This window comes from Amphiprion ocellaris, chromosome 6 (genome assembly GCF_022539595.1).
Source record: "Amphiprion ocellaris isolate individual 3 ecotype Okinawa chromosome 6, ASM2253959v1, whole genome shotgun sequence".
Taxonomy (NCBI): Eukaryota; Metazoa; Chordata; class Actinopteri; family Pomacentridae; genus Amphiprion; species Amphiprion ocellaris.
Genome location: NC_072771.1, coordinates 9,809,891 through 9,831,512, shown reverse-complemented (window position 1 = coordinate 9,831,512; position 21,622 = coordinate 9,809,891). Strand labels below are relative to the sequence as shown.

At 36.7% G+C, this 21,622-nt stretch overlaps 1 protein-coding gene across 1 annotated transcript; it reads right to left on the bottom strand.

Moving 5' to 3' along the window:
* Nucleotides 1-6,795: 6,795 nt before the first annotated feature.
* On the bottom strand, nt 6,796-11,304 carry gcnt4a (glucosaminyl (N-acetyl) transferase 4a). The gene is made up of 3 exons (XM_035955579.2): nt 11,171-11,304; nt 10,775-10,843; nt 6,796-9,043 (listed from the first exon to the last, which is right to left on the bottom strand). The coding sequence occupies exon 3, from the start codon at nt 9,040-9,042 to the stop codon at nt 7,753-7,755; it is 1,290 nt and encodes a 429-aa protein (XP_035811472.2). The 5' UTR covers nt 9,043; nt 10,775-10,843; nt 11,171-11,304; the 3' UTR covers nt 6,796-7,752.
* Nucleotides 11,305-21,622: the final 10,318 nt, after the last annotated feature.

Below are 21,622 nucleotides of genomic sequence, written 5' to 3'. Positions count from 1 at the left end.
AGTCATGCTGCTGCACCTACACTGTCCGTCCAAAAACAGTTGCACACTCTAATATGTCACTGGACCGTCTTTAGCTCTGACAATGACACAAATTCACCATGGAATCATTTTGAAGCATCTGCAATGTCATAGCATTTATTTCTGCCAGAGATGCATAAATTTTTCACCAAGATCTTATATTGATGATGGTAAAATCGGACTGCTGCTCTCCAGAACATCCCAAAGATTCTCAACAGCAGGTCTGGACTCTGTGGAGGCCAATTCATGTGTGAAAATGATGTCTCATGCTCCCTGAACCACTCATTCTCAATGTGAGTCCCATGAATCCTGGCATCGTCATCTTGGAACATGTCCATGTCATCAGGGAAGAAAAACTCCATTGATGGAAAGACCTGGTCATTCAGTATATTCAGGTAGTCAACTGATCTCATTCTTTGGGAACATAATGTTGCTGAACCTGACCAACCCCAGATCATAACCCTAAACCCCACAGGCTTGTAGGGGATTAGAGTTCACAGGTTTCCGCTCAGAAACCTGTGAGGCAGTGTCAGCCTGCTTGGAATGAGGAGCAGCAGAGGTGTCATTGACCCGTTAGAGTGTTTATTTGGAATTCTTTTGTGTTTCTAGCTTATTGTCCCTCATGATCTTCCATAGCTTTCATGTGTGATTCTGGTAGCTTCCATCAAGTGTCACCCTCTCCCCATTTCCCAACACTCCTGGTCAGTATTTACTGTGAATCTGTTACTAAATCTGTTGAAATTTTAATTTTGGGTCTGCCATGTATCTTTTTCTGCACCTGGATCACTGCACATCCCGTAACAATGTGATTTTGTCACAAGTAACAATCGTGCATTTTGACTTGTTTATAACCCAGCAAACAGTCTTTGACTAAACTGGGAAATGACACAGGCAGTGCCAGCAGGAGTATTAATTAAGTACTACTAATAATGTTAATGCTAAGTGTATAAATCAGCGGCATGAGTGCTGTAACAGTGGGTACATGGTCATGGTGGGGTGATAGATGTTGTCTGGTGCAGCAAATAATCCTGTAGCAGCAGCCACAAGCAGGGTGGAGAGATGGGGGTTGGGCCTTTTGGAGGCCGGGAATGCTGGACCCAAGCACACCAAGCAGACAGGTCTCCTTACTCAGACTTCAGTCTCTTAGTGAGCTGAAAAAACAGACAGCAACATATAGAATTCATCCAGTGTGTCCAGAACAGTGTACTGGACATGGCTGACATAGGTTCTTTCATAGTTTTTTTTTTTCTTTAGGTCTTGTGGAAATATACCAAAGTCATGTGGGTCAAAATATACATACAGCAATGGTAATATTTGCTGAAATGTCCTTTGGTCCTATTCACCTCAACTTTTGGCAGCCATCCACAAGCTTCTGTTTGTATATTTGATCACTCATCTTGAGAGAATCTGTGCATTTAAACTAAATTTGTTGGCTTTCTTACACGGACGTGTTTCCTCAGCACCTTCCACGAGTTTTCAATGCAGTCTAAGTGGGGAGACCAGTCGAAAACATTAATTTTAGCCTGATTTAACCATTTCTTTACCACTTTGGATATGTGTTTGGGGTCATTGACTTGTAGGAACATCCAACTGCATTCAAGATCTAGCCTTCTGGCTGATGATTTTACTTTTCCTTGAACAATGTGGAGGTAATCCTCCTTCTTCATTTATCTATTTACTTTGTGTAAAGCACCAGTTCAACTGGCACCAACAGCCACAGAGAACAATACTGTTGGATTGAATGGATTATCCTCATGAAATAAACTGAACTGAAGTTCCTGAAATATACTAGTTGTTTATTCACACCATACTGTATTTAAAACAACATAAATTATGAACAACAGGCAAAATTGTGTTGTTCAATATCGTAAACCCAAAGAGAATTCTGAGACTGAGCTCAGAGCATTTTGTTCTCTTTCTGCTCCTTGTTTGGTTTTATAACCCACAACTTTTCCCATTAGCATATGCAAAAACGAATGGAAGTACTTGTTTGAAGAATATGAAAAGAGAGCTTGAGAGAAATTCAAACAGCAACTAGTTTCTCACACTCAGTGACATGACCTACTGCTTAATGTGGAAATACTTTTGGAATTGCTGGTTTCAACAATTGTTGGAACAGACTTTCCACAAGGGTGAGGATCTGGGAAAGTTTAGGGATTTGGGGGTGGCTAATCAGAAATGATTGGAAAAAGGATGTTTTCTACAGCCACTGCTTCAATCAACCAAAATAAGTTTGTGCCTCGATGGGTAATTTAGGTGCTGGAAGTCTCACAGCTTTTGAGATCCAAATACTTTTATTGGAAGGGATAGGGAAAAGAAGCTATTTGGCAATATTCCATGGCACTAAGAGTAAAAAATGCTTGTGTTTTACTTTTTCAAGGTAGCACAGAAATATATAACCATTTATTTATGAATTTAACCATTTGACACATATTCTGCTGATTATCTTTAAAGCCTACCTGAAAGACAACGGCTGACTTGTAGTATTTAGCAGCCAGTCAAGCATACAAAACATGAGCTCCTGCTCTGCAAACACGACCTGCTTAGCCCTATAGCAGAAGCAGCAGCATTCTTTGTGTTCTCCTACTTTCAGAAAAACAATGACATCATCTCATTTCAGCAGGGATCCATTAACACACTCTAACTTGTATGCAGCAAATAATAAAAGTCAACAGTCAATACACTTTTAAAAAATACAGATTTTTTCCCCCCATTTTATGAAATACACAAAGGAGGTAATTTCATTGGTCTTTCCACATGTAAATATTGTTTAAGATTAAAAACCTTGTGTAAAATTAGGGCTAGAAAATGTATTTTAATTATGGAAAAAAAATTTATAGCACACTTGACTGACAAATCGAAGACATGACGACAATGCTGTCTCAAAAAAGGCATTTTCTATCACTGTTTTTACAGTTATCGTATTGAAGACTTGAAGCATTTTTCCAAAGTCAGAGTCTTTCCTCTCTGGTAAATTCTGACAGACTCTGGAGCCCTGGTCAGAGCTGGTTTCCAAACTCCCACCTCCCTACACTTATCTGATAGAATTTATGTCAGTCCTGTTAAGTCATCAGTATGTGGAGCCAAGTCTGGAGTCAGCTAAAGTGGAAAGCAGCACTTGCTCCAGCCAGATGTACTTAGATGCAGTCAGAACCATAGAATCTTTATAAGAAATACATTATGGCACTAAACTGTCCATCCATCCATCCATCCATTATCTATACACTGCTTAATCCTCAGTAAGGAAACGGGGGGCTGGAGTCTATCCCAGCTGACTTAGGGTGAAGGCGGGGAACACCTGGACAGGTCACCAGTCTGGGCTACATATACAGACAAACAATCACACTCACACCTACGGGCAATTTAGAGTTACCAGTTAACCTCAGCATGTTTTTGGACTGTGGGAGGAAGCTGGAGAACCTGGAGAAAGCCCATGTATGCACAGGGAGAACATGCAAACGCCACACAGAAAGACCCCAGGCCCAGGCCCGGATGTGAACTAAGGATCTTCAGGCTGCAAGGCGACAGTGCTAACCACTGAGCCACTGTGCAACCTGGCCCTAAACTCATTGAATTAAAACATTAAAGCCATGCACTTCACTGCGAACATAATCCCTACTTTACAAAAAAAAAATCTGTAACACAACAAATGTAAATTGATATGACAGTGGTGGTATACGCCAAAGTTTAGTCTCATGCAACAGTCCAGAAATGATCCCTTCACGAAGCTTTTCCTATTCAGTTTGTGTCAAAACTGTTTTAGCGTTTTTTAAATTAAACTATTTCATGATCATGGGAGGATATAGTTTGCTTGTGTTCCATCAACTGTGGTAAACTATACTTAGAGGTGTTTCTGTTGTTGGGTCTATCCTCGTTGATACAGATGTATGTGAAGTAATCAGATAGGAGTGTTTGTTTTTCCACTTACTCCAGTTAATTTATAATCAGCAAGAATTATCTACTTAATAGTGGCAAATCTAGAAATTTTTCATAGGGGTTTTGCAGATGGGTACACTGAAAATCTTGTGTTTGCACACAAAGACCAACAGAAATAGCTGAATTTCAGGCACTGTATCAGAACAAAGGTTAGTTGAAAACTATGTCAATATGGGAGTTTAAAAAACAACACTGACATACTTTGGTATGGTACTACCAAAATAGCCTAGATGACACAGCAGACAGATGCTGCAGTGTATTTGAGGGGGAAACTTCACTGAACACTGTAAAAAATATTTGCAAATTTTACGGTGATAAACTGTCAAACCATGAAGGTAAAAATCTGTAAACTCTAAAACAGTTTGATGCCATTTGTATAACAGGGAATCTCTATAAATAAGTTAATCAGAACAAAACTGTGTTTTAAATTTTTTTTCTTTTGAAAAAATACATTTCCTGACTCTTGTACAGTTATTTAATGGAAAAATGCTTTAATATGTATAACATCAGTACTGTAATTTTAGCATTTATTTCTCGAAAAAAATCTGTTTTCACAGTTGTGCCAATAATTGGAAGATGCTGTAATATTTTTAACAAGTAACAAGATGATTTTTGCTTTTATTTATAGAAAATACAGTTTGTACTGGTAAAATTAATGTACGTTTGTGTAAATAACGGACATATGCTTTAATATTCATGACAGCCACAACTGCAAGTATTGCTAAAACTACATATACTGAATGTTGTATACACTAACTGTTGTGCTGATAATGGAAATATCTATGTAACATTTATAAGTTACACAAACTTTATTTTAGATGGTGTTTTCATGTAAATTTTCAAGTTTTTAAAGAAACTTTTTTTACAGTAAAACATGGAATGAAGCACATTTTTTATCTGTAAAATCGACAACATCAATACATTTCTTTACTGTAAATGTATAAAATATTTTTACCGTAATTTTACGATAGCATTCTGGCAACCACAGCTGCCGAACTTTTACCGTAAAAATAACATTTTTTTTCCAGTGAAAGGCAAGATGAAATGGAAAAAAAAAATCCCCAACAGAAAAATATTTAGATTTTAATAAACGAGATCAGGCTTTAAGAGTAAAATTATATCAAGCCTAGCTGAGCTCATGATTCAGCTTTGTAATCTATGAATTACTGGCAGCTGATAAACTAATGGTGTGTGTAAAGAAGTATATGTAAGAAATTCTAAATATTATGAAGTAAAGTTTCTATGTCACTTGACTAAAGGTGCACAACTCTCTCTTTTTGGAGATGCACATATGGATCCTGCTGAAAGAAAAAGAAACAGTACTACAAACAGCTGGAGGCAACAGATTAAACTTCAGCTCCTGTTAACGTCTTGTCAAAACCTTGACTACATTCAGCCACACATTATGTAAAAGATATAAAATTGCAGAGCAAAGGAAACAAGATAAAACTCAGCACATCTGTGATGTTGGAGAGGTCTGTGTGTGTACCTCCATCAACTAAAGTCACACATACTGCAGCTTTCATGTTCTCTGTGGTGTTCATATGAACTGGTTACTGCTACCAATAGTTTATGAACCCCATTGGTGCTTTCATTTGCACTCTGACACCAAAGGCCCATTACTCAAACTTGGACATCAAGTTTTAGCAAATGACCTTCACCTATTTGATCTCAGGAACCTGCAGATGTGGAATTAGGCTCTAACCTCCCTTAAAAGCACTTACCCACTGACTTAGCGAATGCAAAACATACATTTCTCATCCTCCAATGATCATAAAGCTAATATAATTATCACTTCCTTATAAAAACTTCACCATCAACTAAACATGAAAACCTTCCTGAAGTAATGAATTCATTGTGGATATATTGTATGAGAGGGGATTGGTAAATCCATTGTGCTGAAAAAAGGGATGCACTTTAATGTGAAATCTTATGGTGTTTAACTAAAATCTAAAACAAAAAGTAGCACATTTCAAATCAATGAGAACAAAATAGTCACATTTCACTCATTTAATGCGTATGTATTTTGGACCAGAGCCTTCATCAGACCAGTGCCCCAGTGAAGGAAATGTCAGTATTTTATCCCCATTGACTTAGAAATTTGAGATGTGCTACCTTTTTTTACACTTGGAATACACTGCTAATCCATTATTGCTATGAGGTAATCCTGATCGTTAAAGTCCTCAGTATGGCAGAGTGGCAAAATCTTGTGGGAACTTGCTGTACTGTGTCTAATAATTGTTCTAACTTTTTCACAAAGAGACAATCTGGCAAGAATTGGCACATTGGGGTTTGAGCTTCTCTCTAGCTGTTTTTTCATGCTTCACACTTCAACAACTCCCATTACTACTAGAGCATGTTTTCGAGTGCAAGCTGTTTGAATGGGTGCACTGTTATCCCTGTGTGTACATTTCACTACGTCTCACCTTTCCATGCAGCCTTTTTTGTGGGACAGGTATAATAAGATGTGGTCAAATTACATGTGACACTAAATTATTTGAAGCTTACTGACACTTTCATTTGCAAAATTATCCACAATGGCCCACTACAGAGAAAAATACTTCTGGAAACAAAGGTAACATAGTATCTTCCAGTCTATGAATCTTTCTTGTGTCAGAATTTATTTATTCTTTTTATTTCAAATTACTGCCAGACATGGTGAACATACATCACCCAACTCTGCAGTTGGTACCTTTGCATAAAAGTGGATCACATGACTGCTTGAGGGCCTCATGTATATCCCTGTTTGCTGTTGGAAAGTAAGTGAACCTAAAGAAACATTGCTTTATAGTGGTACTAAGGATCAAATATTTCAAACTGATAAAATAAATGATATAAAAATTCATTCATGACTCTTTAATAAGGCAAAGGTTGTTCAGAGGTGTGATGTACAATTTATTATCAATTCATAAGAACTATAAATAAGAAGAGTCACTTTTATCCAGAAAAACGATCACCAGAGATCAAAGGCTTTAATCAATTGCTGTCTTTACAGCAAAAAACAAAACAAACAAAACACACACACACACGCACACACACACAAATCATACTTTTTAAATAGTCCTTGTTGGAGTATAACTTGCAGAACACATGAGAATAACATGGTTAGTGAGCATGTCTACTCCTTTCTTTCGACTTTGTACTTTTTTGGATGTGATGGCCAACGGGCTTGTTTCCAGAATGACACTTGTTGAAATAAGCTATTATTATGTTAAAACAGAGGCACTTTTTTCATTCTGTTGCTAATTAAATACCTTGAAAAGTTAAGAGTGACAGTGATAAGCAACAGTTGAAAGCATATTCAAATCCCTTACCAATACCATATTATAAAGTAAATTAATTAAAGGTAAAGTTCCAGGTAGTAAATTTAATATTAGCATAATGTACCTTTTAAACAAAAGTAAAAGAATAGATTTTGTTGTGTTAAATTACTGTTGCATTGTTAATTCAGTGTTGTCATGTTGCTACTGGTTCCAATCGTGCATCTTATAGTATACAGTTATATAAATTACTATCCACATTTTATGTCCTGATCATCTGTTTGGTTGAGAAATCCTGATCTGATGAGACACCATCAGATAAATGTCACACACAAGTTCACTGTCTTCTGATGAAATACACAACTGAAAAAATGGCAACAGTCAAGTAAACTTCCTGCATCCCAGGAGTAACTGTTTGTGTAATGTACTAATTATAGATGCACATTTTTTTCTGTTTCTGTAATGTTGCACCTTTGCTAATAACATAATAAATTATGAAAGTACTGTCTCCTTGCTCCACTTCCTCTTCCTCTCAGTACTATTTTTGCGCATACTGTCGTTTTTCCATCAGCTTTTCCTCCAAGCACTTAATCAGGATTGGGTCCACTTTGGGATCAAATTTGTTAGCAAACCAGTGGCCATAGTTAAGGAGCCAGCGAAGTTCAGCAGCTCCATAGATACAAACACTGCGCATGTGTGTACCTGTGCAGGCTGGGTAAAGGACTCCTTCTAAATAATTCCATTTGACTAGTCTGGTCTTACTTCTCAAATCTGTAATGTCTGCTTCTGATCTGGGAATGTGTCCTGGTACCCCAGGCACCCTGACAAGAGTGGCCCAGAAGTGTTCATCTGGTGAGTATGTGTCAGCAGACCACGCCAGAAAGTCCTTCGCTACCTGGCTGCTGCTAATGTAATTCACAAAATCCCATGACAGAACAAAATATGCACTCCCGATGAACACCTCGATGCCGTGAGGAGGAACATCTTTGGCCACTGCGGTTTTGACAGGAATACGATGGTACTCATAAGGCACACTTTTCAGCTCATGCTGAAAGCTGAAGCGCTGTTTCTTGAGTTCACTGGGACGACTGGACTCCAGCATGTTGCTGCCATTCAGCTGCTTCAGCTCTAAAACCAGTTCATAGTTTGACTTGAGAGGAAAGTCCTGACCACACAGATTGATGACATAGTTCCACTTGACTTCTGACCTCAGCAAGTCTGAGAGACAGTTGAGGTCAGCATTGAGTCTGGAGATGTGCGCATATTCCACAGACTCTACTTTGGATGCAATGAACACATGTGGAATACACTGAGCCAGGTTTATAATGGCTTTTATAAATGCTGGAGATGACTTCTGATCATAGTGAATGCAGTAGATGTTATGAGGTGCATAGATAGCATGAAGAATGCGCTCCACCATAGGTGCATTCTTGTGCACCACAAGAGTGTAAGCCAATGGGAAACTCCGCTCTGCATCCAACACTGGAACTGCATTGTAACCCCTTGTTTTGATAAATGTTTGGCAGTCTGAGGTCAAACTGACCATGCTATCATCATCCATGTCAAAAATGGCCTTCCGTTTTATCACATGAGCTTTGCCTATCTCCACAGGGTCAAGCTCATAGATTGCAGTGCAGTTGACATCATACCTGTGATTCTGGATTCTGGACAAGCTGACAGTAATTCCATATGGCTCAATGTAGACGCTGCCTCTCACTGTCCCTTTAATGTAGACCAGCTTGAGTAGACAGACCAACAGCAGAGATAGAGAAAGCAGGAAGCACCTGTGTCTCACTCTATGAATGTAGTGGGCGCATCTTATTTTCATTCTAAGAACAAAGTGATAAAAAAAAAAGACATGAAGATGACATTTGAATAATTCAAAACACAACACAATAACTTGGAATAGTTTTAGTTATCTGTACACTTTGTTAAGGTGTATGAAATTCTTAGAATTCATTAAGCACAGGTTGCTAAAAGATAGCCCAAGTAAATCATTTAAATTTATAGAGAGCCTTGGGAGTCGGCACTACACATGCAGTATACAACGTAAGTACAACCCTGTGCAATATCACTTAATGTCAACTGATTCAAAACTGTATGATATATATTTTAAAAATAGCATTATTTCTAAGTTGACCAGTAGAGAACAATCAAAAACAGAAAGACTATAATGAAAACAGAGACCTCAAAGTAGAAACTTAATGCAACAAAAGTGAAAACATCTGCAATGACTGACATACAAGATAGAAATCTTGTGATCAATGAAACTACTCAGTCTAAATCTGTGATTTCAAAATAGCGTAACTGTGTGAAAACAGTTATAAAATGGCCTGTGCAGACCTGCACTTTATCAGTTTTGGACCTATGGGCTGTGTCTATCTGCATGTCTGCATCATGGCTCCACATGAAAAAAATCATTGGAGGAACTGAAAGATGTGATTGTACCTTTCACAAAGATGGAAAATGATACAAGGAAGATCTGTGACCAACTAAAAATCAGTAAAAACATTGTTGCAGCACTAATCAGGAAGCATGGAATGAGATATTGTACCATTAATCTCAGCCGCAGTCTCTGCCTGAAACGGCACCAGATGATGTACTATTTGTACAGTCTAGTTCTGCTTAAAAAAAACAAGCAAGGGCTTTAGACTTGGCACAGAGGTTATCAGTGGAAATCAATAGTAATGGCATAATGTCAACCTCTGTGGACGGCATCCAAGAAAAAAGACTCTTGCTTGCTCTTTGTCAAAAAAACTGCAAGATGAAACTGCTGAACGACATGAAAAGAAGCCTGATGATTACTGGGAGCCTACTGTTTGGTCAGATGAAAGTTAAAAAAAAAAATTTCAGCTCTGATGGGGTCCAGCACGTTTGATTAGAATCAATCAGTGTGGAATCATAGTCCTGACAGTGAAGAACAGAGGTGGGAGTGTGATGATATGGGGCTGCATGAATGCAAAGCCAGATGACATTTACAGCTGTCACCAGGAATGCCCGTGGATATACCAAATATTGGCTACCAAAATGACTTCACAAAGATGGACAAGGATACAAGAAGAGCATTTACCAACTAAATATCAGTTTAAATACAGTTGCAGAAGTGTGACTAACAGCCTGCAGAAGCTTGACAGAAGAGGAATGTTCCAGCATAATGACCCCGAAGCACACTGCCAAATCACCTGTGTTTCTCAAAAAAAAAAAAAAAAAACTACCATGGCCAGGTATGTCATCTGATTTAAACCCAACACAATACCTTTGGCGTAAGGTAGAGCAACACAATCTCTCCAGCAAGGAACATAGACTGTATATGGCGAAGAGTAGCAGGACAAACTGTTGTTGAATGGCAGCACATTTCTTCAGAAATCTGTGCAACACTCCATACTGAGGAGGACAGGGGGGCATAAGTGTGTTTAAAATTAAAAAAAAAAAAATTTGAAATTCAGTAGTAGTAAGCAAAGGTGGACTGACTTTTGTTGCACTGAGTTGCTACTGATAGGCCTGTACTTTTAAATATGTTTGGAAGAAAATCAATTCATAATATAGCCTTTTTCAGTTACCTTGCTCCCTATGGTGGTCTTTGAGCAGCTCTCACGCCATGAAAACTCCTCCCACAGTTACAGGAGAACCTTCATATAATGAAAACATGTCTTAATAATGAAACAAATAAAACCAGGAAAAGAGAAAACAATACTGTGACAACACGAAAGTGCCCTCTCAAATTCAAATTCAGTTTCAGGAACTAAGCTCTTTGGTGAGTTCGGTTTTTTTCTGCATTATACACAAGTTCTACTTGAGCGTCTGAAGAATGTCCCATGTAGAAAAGGTAACATACAGGACGCAGTGCGGTACTGCCAATCTATCCTCAGTCACTTCTCTGTAGAACGATAACGTTAAAGTCACTCACTAACAACTCATTTCTATAATATAAGAGGACGAGGTGGCGGACATCTTACCACATGTAAAACGAGCGCTTTCATGGGGCCGTGGTCCTGCGTTCCGTCTGTTATGTCAGGAGCTCCATCGGAGACTGGAGCGACTGTTCTCAGGAGTGTCAGGGGGAGCGTCTCAGCAGCAGTCCGCCCACTGCCCCGCCACATCCAGCACATCCCCAGCACACAGCCTACATTCACCACTCAGTCCCTGATAAATATGGAGTCACAGGAGTGCCACAATAAAATATAAATAAATAAATAAATGTGGAAATATAAAGAGAAATCAATAAATAAATAAATGTGGAAATATAAAGAGAAATAAATAAATAAATAAATAAATGTAGAAATATAAAGAGAAATAAAGAAATAAGGAAGTAAATGTGCAAATATAAAGAGAAATAAATAATAAATGTGGAAATATAAAGAGAAATAAATAAACAAATGTGGAAATATAAAGAGAAATAAAAAATAAAAACGAAATTTATTTCTCTTTATATTTCCACATTTATTTCCACATTTATTTATTTATTTATTTCTGTTTATATTTCCACATTTATTTCCACATTTATTTATTTATTTATTTCTCTTTATATTTCCACATTTATTTCCTTATATATTTATTTATTTATATATATTTTCTTGTGGCACTCCTGTGATGACATTAATAAAAATAGAAAATCAACAGAATTTAACAGTTAACTGAAAACACCCAATAGTTTACTGACACACTTTATGCATCAACTTCAACTTGCTGTATGTACTGTTTTTGTAAATGGGAAGTGATTATTAGTGACATGTCAGTGTAACTGTTATGATCCTGCTCCAGCCCCTGCCCTTCTTCCCCTTCTTCCTCTTTTTCCTCCTTTCTCCTTGGATCCTGATCTGTTTCTGTTTTGATCTGTCTCTCTGGCTCCCTCTGTCTGTCACCTCCCTCATGTCTCTCTCCCTGTCACTCGCCCTCCTGTTCTCCTTGTTTCACCTGCCTGCATTCTGCTACCTGCTGATTACTACAATGAGTTTCAGCTGCAGTAATCAGTTCTCTCCATTCACCTGTTCTCCACCTCACCTCCTGCTATTTAAGCTCTGTCCTTTCATTCACTCCCTGCTGGATCATCGACCCACATAACCTCAAAGACTCACATCTTGTCACGGACTCAGGACATTCTTTTGGATTTGCTTCCCCACCTTTTGGACTCCGTTTTCCCCCTCCTGGGTTTTCTCACACATGGACTCAGTTCTCCTCCCGGTTTCTCTTCAGCTCTGCTTCAGTCTCCAGCCAGTTGTTCCTTCCTCATCCCCATTTGCCCCTGGATTACCTCAGCCTGTTTTCCCCTCTGTATTCAGTTCCCCCATCTAGTGAGTACTCCTCCTTAATTTAGTTTTGTAAATTCAGTTTAGTTTTGGTAGACTTCCATTTTGGTATTCATAGTGTTTATTGTCGAGTTTTGAGTTGTTTGGTTTAATTCTGACCTCTCAGTTCAATTCTCCATTTATGTATTGGTTTAGTTTTTGGATTAAATAAATCTATAGCCTTTATTCACCTGTCTGCCAGTTTCTGTGAGTCTGCGCTTGGGTTCTCTTGCTACCTCCGTAACAGTAACATCAAAATCAAATGGTTGAGATATTGTGGATAAACTGCTGGATTGTTTCTGGACATCCTTATTTGGCTGTAGTGATGTCACCAGGTTCCTAACTCATACCGCTAGTATGATATTGTCTACAGTAGATACTATTGTGTGCTGATATTTCAAAAGTGATTAATTCAATTCAATTCAATTTTTATTTATATAGCGCCAATTACAGTCAAATTGTCTCGAGACGCTTTACAGAACCCATATGCCTGAACCCCAGAGCAAGCCAAAAGGCGACAGTGGCAAGGAAAACACCCTTTTAACAGGGAAAAAAAACTCGAGCAGAACCCGGCTCTAATGTGGGGGGACCCATCTGCCTGCTGGCCGGGCGGGTTGAGAGGGACAGAAGAGGTAGAGAGGTAGAGATAGAGGGATGGAGGTAGAGGGGAAGAGGTAGAGGGATAGAGGTAGAGATAGAGGGATACAGATAGAGGGGTAGAGATAGAGAGGTGGGGGGGTGGGACACAAGGACCATAAAACACAGCCACACATCTGAAGCATCATTACCTCAAAAAAGTGTCAGTGTCATCGCACTGAGGTTTAGTTTACAGAAAAACCCTCATTACCAAAATGTTTATTTGCAGCCATTTTTATGTGTGTATACAATTTGATTTATTTATTTATTTTTTTTGTTTTATTCATTTACAAAGGTAAGTAAGTACAAAAACAACACCCATTATAGGCTGAGAAGGGAAGTTTGTAATTGAGATTGTAAAAGTCTACTAAATACCTTTCTAGCCTGGATATGTCCCCAATAATAATAATAATAATAATAATAATAATAATAATAATTTTTCAACACTTAAGGGCAAAATACACAAGTCCTAAAGTGCTACAAGTTCACTCATAACAAATGCTATATACTGTAAATAATGTGATTAGCATCAAAGTAGCAGAATAAATGCCAATGCCCAGACAAAAATGAGACACAAACATTAAGAGAAATGCAGAAAATACTACATGTGCAAAAGTCAAGCACAGACATTAAGGAAGTGCACTTCAAGCAAGAAATATGTTGAAATAGCAAAACGCATAAGAAAAGGAAAAAAACTGTCTTCCATATCCTACAACTCCCTTTGGGATTATTGAGCTCATCACTACACTCTTTCTTCTTAATGATGCTCTAAACAGCCAATTTTTAATTTTTGTAATATTACAGTATGTAAGATGTTTCTGTTTTATTCTTGTTTTTCATTTTCATAATGTTGTCTTTGGTTTTCAATAGTCTAACTTTGATCCTGGAAAAAAACAAAAGAAAAATAAAACTATGGACACTTAAGGCATTCAAATGATGGGACACAAGCCTAGAATTCTTATACCTGCACTAACAAAGCAATTAAACAAACCTAAAAGGCATCTGTAATGTTTAGCTTGTGAAACCACATAGCTAAACATTATGAAACGCTGAAATATGAGAATGATGTTTAAAATGTGATTTATCTCTTGTCAAACCTAAATGTATATAAATACCTTTTAAGAACATATGTAATGTACACTTTCACGTGAACTCTGATAAGGGAGTGAGCAGCCAGGTGTTCACACCGTCTGCTCTCCCCCTCCAAATTACAAAGTCTGGGTGATTATTACTTTTCTTAGATAAAAGCATAGTTCCACTTATGAGTCATGTTAAGCAATTGGAAGAATATTAATGTTTGGTTGTGTTGTGATTTAGGAGCTTATGCTACGCCCTTGCTGAAACTATAATAAAACATTTATCCTGCAATTAAAGTTAACAGATTGGAAATTCTATTTATTCCTATCATGACGATGAATTAATCATATATATCTTCTCAGGTTGTAAAAAGTCAGGTTAATGTGTGCATTGCATCAAAACAAAGGTTCTGTCAGGCTACCTAGTCGTGTGGGGCCGAGGGTGGCCTTTTTTAAACTTATTCTTGGCGTTATCCATTCCTTAACCTCTAAATTTAAACCTAGCAACTTACCAAGTGCAGAATCCATTAAGAGAAAAGCTGCCGTTAACAGACATGACTGGTAATTAATTTGACCATTCGAAAGTGGCTACTCAGTTGAGTTAGTTATCAGAGGAAGCAGGATAGGCGTCCGGATGGAGGCAGTTAGAAGCTAGGAGAATTTTCTCGCTAACCAGCTTAAAAACGTTCCTCAGATCCCATCTGGGTTAGACCCTCTGGGCTGCAGGAACCGGACCCGTTAGATGGAGAGCTGGTCCAGTAATTCTCTGATGGTTAATTGATGAATTCAATTAATTTAGGAGGTTAATATAGAGAGGAAAACAGTGGTAGGGTTGTCAAACAGGTGACTTGCCCGGGCTGTTCCACAGGCAGTACTAAGTTTCCAGTAGCTGCACACTCTGTCACACAGAGGACACATGGTGATGTTGTTCTTTGGATGGCAGATCTCCATGCTGAAATTCACACACATGCACATAACAAAAATGCACAAAGAGTTGTATTTCTATCAGTTAGGACAACATATTAACAAGTCACTAATTACACTTTATGTCTTAACTAGTTTATAGTACTGTAAAATATCAGAATTTCCAGTGAACAGGGATTTTATCGAATATGTTTTAAGATAGAGTCCCACAAATACTTGTCTGTTTGAGGCTATCTTTGCTTCTTTCATTATAGAGAACAGTCCTGTTTGAAAACATGAAATGTTACAACTATAATGATCAGCAGTGACATTAAAACCCCTGGTTTTATACTGTGTAACCTGTGTACCCTTACCACCAAAACTACTCTGACCCACTGGACCATGGATACAGGTCCTAATGTGTCGTCTGGCCATGGATCCTTCAGGTCCAAGGTGGGGCCTCAGTTACCAGCAGACTATTAACACAATACATGAATGCTTTCAATGCAATTTGTGGAGAACTCCACATTTCCCTCTCGACTACACTTCTACCAGTTCTGTGATTTGTCAACTTTTATTGTCTCTATTGTCTTTACTGTATTTTATATTTTATGAATGCAAATGTCAAAGCTAAACAGCTCTACTTCCCTACCTTCCCATGGATGGTCAAATCATTATCCTGTAGGTGGGGACAGTAGCTGATAACTTCGCTCTTCAAATTGGCTCTAAGAATACTGTTGGGCACTGACATCTTTTCTATTATTTATTTATTTATTGATTGATTATTTTGTATCAAATATGGTGGACCACTTCAGGCCACCAGAGCGGGGAAAAGTTGCCTGCTTCAAGAAGAAGTAAAAATTTACAACTAATATGCCAACACTTTCTTTTCAATATTTTCAACATTTTTTTTTTTTTTTTTTTTTTACAAATAAGTCAGATTGCAGTGATGTAGCAATGCCCACTCACACTACAAAAGCACTGCAGTTCAGAGGTTAATTTAGCACGCACGCCACAACATTTATTGTATAACTTTAACTATTAATTACTTATTCACATTAATAATCTAAACTATAATCAACAAATAAATTATGATGTAGCCTATTAATTCCCAAAAGTACTGCAGTGATAAAAACAGACGCAGAAGACTAAACCTTATTGATATCCAGGGGGATATTTACAAACTATTCACTTGTGAATACTAAAATCTCATTCACTTTTAACTGCTGCAACATTAAAGTGACAATCACATCCAAGCATCAGTAATTACAATCACATAATATTACATATTTTATTCTGAACTGGACCACTTGGCATGATGAATCCTTTACTTTCTCTGCTTTCAGTAGCTTAAATTTTGGTGCTAACACTTCAGTTCTTTTGCTTGCTGTACTTTTGCAGGAGTATTTCTCCTCTCCTTTCCATGCTTGTGGGACTACATTTGTGCAGACACCGTTCGGTTAGACTAATTAACAGCCATGTTCTTGTGAGGTCAAATACAGCTACCAATTACAAACATGGCCATGCATATTTCTGATGAGGGACAAACTAGAATCCTGACCCAATATACAAAGCTCAAAGCATCACTGCTCCTGCAGTCAAAGCCAGGAGGCAAAGCTAGCAAAAAAAAAGTAAATTAATGCTGACTGTGTGAATGTGTGAGTTAATAGGCTTATCAGTATCACCACCATTAAGCCTGAGTAGATATAACTATAGTTAGGGTTATATGCATCAGATATATCGTATTTTTAAACATAGCTAGGGTCTGCAAAGCACCTTTCATTTGCCCATTCACACACACAAATATTAAACATAATAAAAAACTGTTAAGTAAGTGTACATACATACCTTACAGGATAACAAGGGTACAAGGCTTCATTGCTTTCATCAATTTAATGGCTTTGAATCTGCTTGCAGCTCTAAAAACTCTCGCCTTTTGGAAAAAAAAAACCCCTCCCCTTCTCTGTACACTGATGTCCATGGGATCTTGTCGAAATGGTGATGCCATTTTCCAAAAGAATTGACTGGCCAGTCTGCATAACCCTCGTTCATGCATGCACACACGTAGTCTAATTTATGATCATTATAATTGTGATTTAATACATCTGCTACGATGCTAAATGCAGATTTTTACGGATATCCTTTTGCTTGATGTGGACATTAAGCATTTTATTATTGATTCATTTCCAGAACAGATTATGGTTTTTACATCAACATGTTGATCACCGGTCACTATGATCATAAAAGTGACAAAAATCTACAGAGGATATAAAGTTTGTGAACCCCTAGAATTTTCAATATTTCACAATAAATAAGACCCAAAACATCATCAGGTTCTAAAAGTAAATAGAAAAAAACTAATTAAAGAAATGAGACAAAATATACAGTATATACTTGGTCAATTTTAGTAATCATTTACTGAGGAGAATAATCTAATATCACAAAGCCTAAATATGTGAACTTCCAAGATTAGCAGTTAATTTGAAGGTGAAAATTAAAGGCAGGTGTTTTAAATTAATGGGATGCCAATAAGTGAGTGGTTGCCCTAAATGTATGTAAAGAAAAGCGATAAATAAATAATTTGAATGAAGCCAAACCTGATTAGATGAATTATGAATTCTGCTCTACTTTACTTGACCATCCCATGATACATTTAGACTGTGAAATATTTAATAAACATTTTTTTATTGCTAAGCTGGCTAGCAACTGGCATTCTGGTAACTCCAAGTCTTCTCTTCACAGTTGAAACTGAAACTGGCTTATTACGACCACTATTGAGCTCTAACTTGAAGCTGTTGTCCTGTGAGCCACTTATCACCAAGATGTTGACTGTCAGAAAGTTGCCTTCTGATTCTGTTGTGGCTTTGGTTCTTCTAGACCTCTTCCTGTCAGAGTTTCCCCCAGTGCCTTTTGATGGTGAAGAAAACTGTACCCACTGACACCTTGACTTTCTTCACAATGTCTGATGAATGAAAGACCTACATTTTTAAGTGTTATGATGGTCTGTCTCTCTTCTTTTGTTAACCACCTTTTCCTCACCATTTATATAGCAGCACACTACTTTCTGCAGTACAATACTGTTCAAATAATGCTCTCAAGGGTATGGTATAGTGTGCTCCAACACTACTGTTATGCAGACAAAGGGGGTTGTAAGTAATCAAGAAGAATTGGGACAATTGTAGGATTTGGTAGCAACCAAATTTCAAGGCTTGATCAACCTCCATTGCTGCAGAACAGCTTTAAGCTGTTAACCTATTTCTTGTTCCCTGAAAAAGACCTTTTTGTTTTATTCTGAAATGTACATTATTTTTCAGTTTTGGGTAACCTTACCTTTTCTAATGGCAATTCACCACTTACCTTTGTACCATTTCAAGTTGTTCATTGGACTTGAACTACTTGAATTTCAAATAAACGCAAAAAAAAACCTGGAAAAATCTGGATGTTCTAAAACTTTTGACCATTTTTGACCTCAAGTATTTTAAAAAAAATATTAAATATTAATTGATTATTTAAACAAAAATAATACTTAAAAACAACCATAGCAATAATTATTATATTATGTGTTATGTTTCCTGTACTACTACTACAACTACTACTAGATAACAAATAATAATAATAATAATAATAATAATAATAGTAACAATTATTATTATTATTATTATTATTATTATTATTATTATTATTATTATTATTATTATTATTATTATTATTATTATTATTATTATTACATTTCTAATTATTTTTTTAAATTTAAATACAGAAATTTGCTGTTTTTTTTCACTTGGACAATACAATATTCCACTATTTTATTATTATTATTATTATTATTATTATTATTATTATTATTATTATTATTATTATTAATATTAATAATAATAATAATAATAATAATAATAATAATAATAATAATAATAATACAGTAAACCACTGTGAATATAGGTTGAAAATAGTGGAAATAACAGGAATTATCTTTGAATAGTATAAATAAAAATATAACCCCAATAATAATTATTGCATCATGTTTTCTATTTTCTGTAATACTACTACTACAACTAGATAACAAATGACAATTACTATTATTATTATTATTATTATTATTATTATTGTTATTATTATTGTACTTCTCATTATTTTAAAAAATATAAATACAGATAGTTACTGTTATTTTTCAGTTGAACAATACAGGATTCCCGTATTTTTTTTAACAATAATAAGAATACAGTTAACCACTGTGAATATAGGTTAAAAATAGTGGAAACAACAGGAAATACCTGTGAAGTATTTAAATAAAAATAATATTAAAGAATAACAATAATAACAAATATTGTACTATGTTTTATATTTTCTGTAATATTACTACTATTACTACTACTAGATAACAATTAAAAATGTGGTTTGTAAACCACTGTGAATATAGGTTAAAAATAGTGGAAACAACAGGAAATATCTGTGAAGTATTTCAATAAAAATAATTTTAAAATATAGCCACAATAATAATTATTGTATGATGCTTTATATTTTCTGGAATACTACTACTACTACTAGATAACAAATAACAATTATTATTATTATTCTTATTATTCTTATTATTCTTCTTCTTATTATTATTGTTATTATTGTATTTCTAATTAATTTTAAAAATAGAAAAACAGATATTTGCTATCATTTTCAATTGAACAAAGCAGTAGTCCACTATTTTTAAACAAGAACAAACCAGTAAAACACTGAAATAATAAGAAAAATACAGTCTATCAATTTAAACATTCGTTATTATTTTTCTTTTCTTTTACAGTCAATATGTACATGAATATTATTTTACTAGATGCTTTCTGTAACTGAAGAAAACAGGAGAAATCTGTAAAATAACCATTTTGAAATGATTTACCATTTGATTTCAATCCCAAATGCATATATTTTTCTCTTGTAGATTACAGCAAATATTTGTAAATTAACTATATTTTGCTGATTTATAATATAATGCTGAAAGTCCAGGAAGCATCACCGATGATGTGTTAAGGGACATCACCTGTATGGCTAATAAGCCATAAGGCTAATGACTCGGTAATGAATGAAGGTGAGTTGCTCCTGGCTCCACAATGCTCGCTGGAGTGTATTCACGGTAACAACATCCCTGTCAGCTCAACACTTGCCTGTGACAAGATTAGACACCCATTTGCCTTAATCTCATAGGAATTGCTGTAGAAACAAAAAAAAAACAAAACTGTAGGACATTTTTAATTTACTCAGGTGGACAGTAGAAAAGTGACCACACAGTAAAATACTGAGGTGATGTTAAAAGCAGCTTTTTACACTCTTAGGTGCCAGTCAGGTTTATAGTTTGATTTCTACTTGTCAATTTTCCAAGATATTTATTCAATGTGTCCCAGTACTCTCTGACAAAACACTGTAGCCACTCACAAGTGTTTTGACCCAGATCAGGTGAGATTTTGTAAATAACAAAGTAAGCATTGAAAGCAGCATGCATTGGTGCAATGGGTTAGATGGAGGAGTTTTACTTCAGATAGTCTGACGTACCAGGTGTACATTGCAGGTATAAGTCTGCCATTGACCTTGCATTTGTGCTACCATTTTCAAAATCCCCATCAGTGCGGGAAACAACGATCACAACCTCTAAGCGGCAACCTTCATGCTGGAAATTTCAAATTTAAAGTTTATTGTCAGAATTGCATTCAAGAAAACAATAGCGGTCCAGGGACAGAAAAACAGAAGTATAACAAGAAGAATAACTTTGCATGACACGTCCTGCATCAGTGCATCCTGTACATCTCTGTCCTCCTCCTCTACACCTTGTGCCACTGCAGGCTCATGTGCTGCTGCTTCAGGTAAATCCCATGAAGTCTCATCAGAGAGCATCTGAAACACATACACAGCATACATAGTTTAATACCTAATAGCGATAAACTGCAGCCATTACAGGGTCGTTCACAGGACTGATACACGATAGCTAGCGAACTAGCATTAGCTTACCCTCATGTCGTCTAGTTCATATCCTCTTGTCGTCGACTTGATGCTGCTGTATCGCCTCCCAAACTCTCCTGTGTGTCTCCTCAGTGTTTCGACTCGCCGCTCTCAGCTTTCTCTGACTCTTCTATTACTCTGAATCTGACAGAAAGCCACAGACCGAGCAGCAGGTAAACCATCGTCTCCATGTACATTGTTGTGTTGCGTTTGTGTCGCACACAAATGACGTTAGGGGACTTTCGGCTCGCAGTGCTATGACGACTCCACCCACGATGAGGCTATATGGAAAAACAACTAAACCGAGACGAGCCGAGTCAGATACAATAGTGGCGAACCATACCGCGCCGAGTAGATGCTTGTGGAATCGCGGCTTATGTAAACGCCACATTATCGGCTCATCTCAGCTCGCTGGGAACCTCAGCCGAGAAGGTGCTGAAAATAGTGCCTGGTACCAGGCACTAGTCCGTATGGAAGCGCTCGAAAACAAAGATGAGACGAGCCGTACCGTGCCGAGTAGATGCTTGTG

Bases quoted from the DNA above. Each gene is read 5' to 3' on its own strand.
- gcnt4a (XM_035955579.2), bottom strand. From the start codon at position 9,042: ATGAAAATAAGATGCGCCCACTACATTCATAGAGTGAGACACAGGTGC.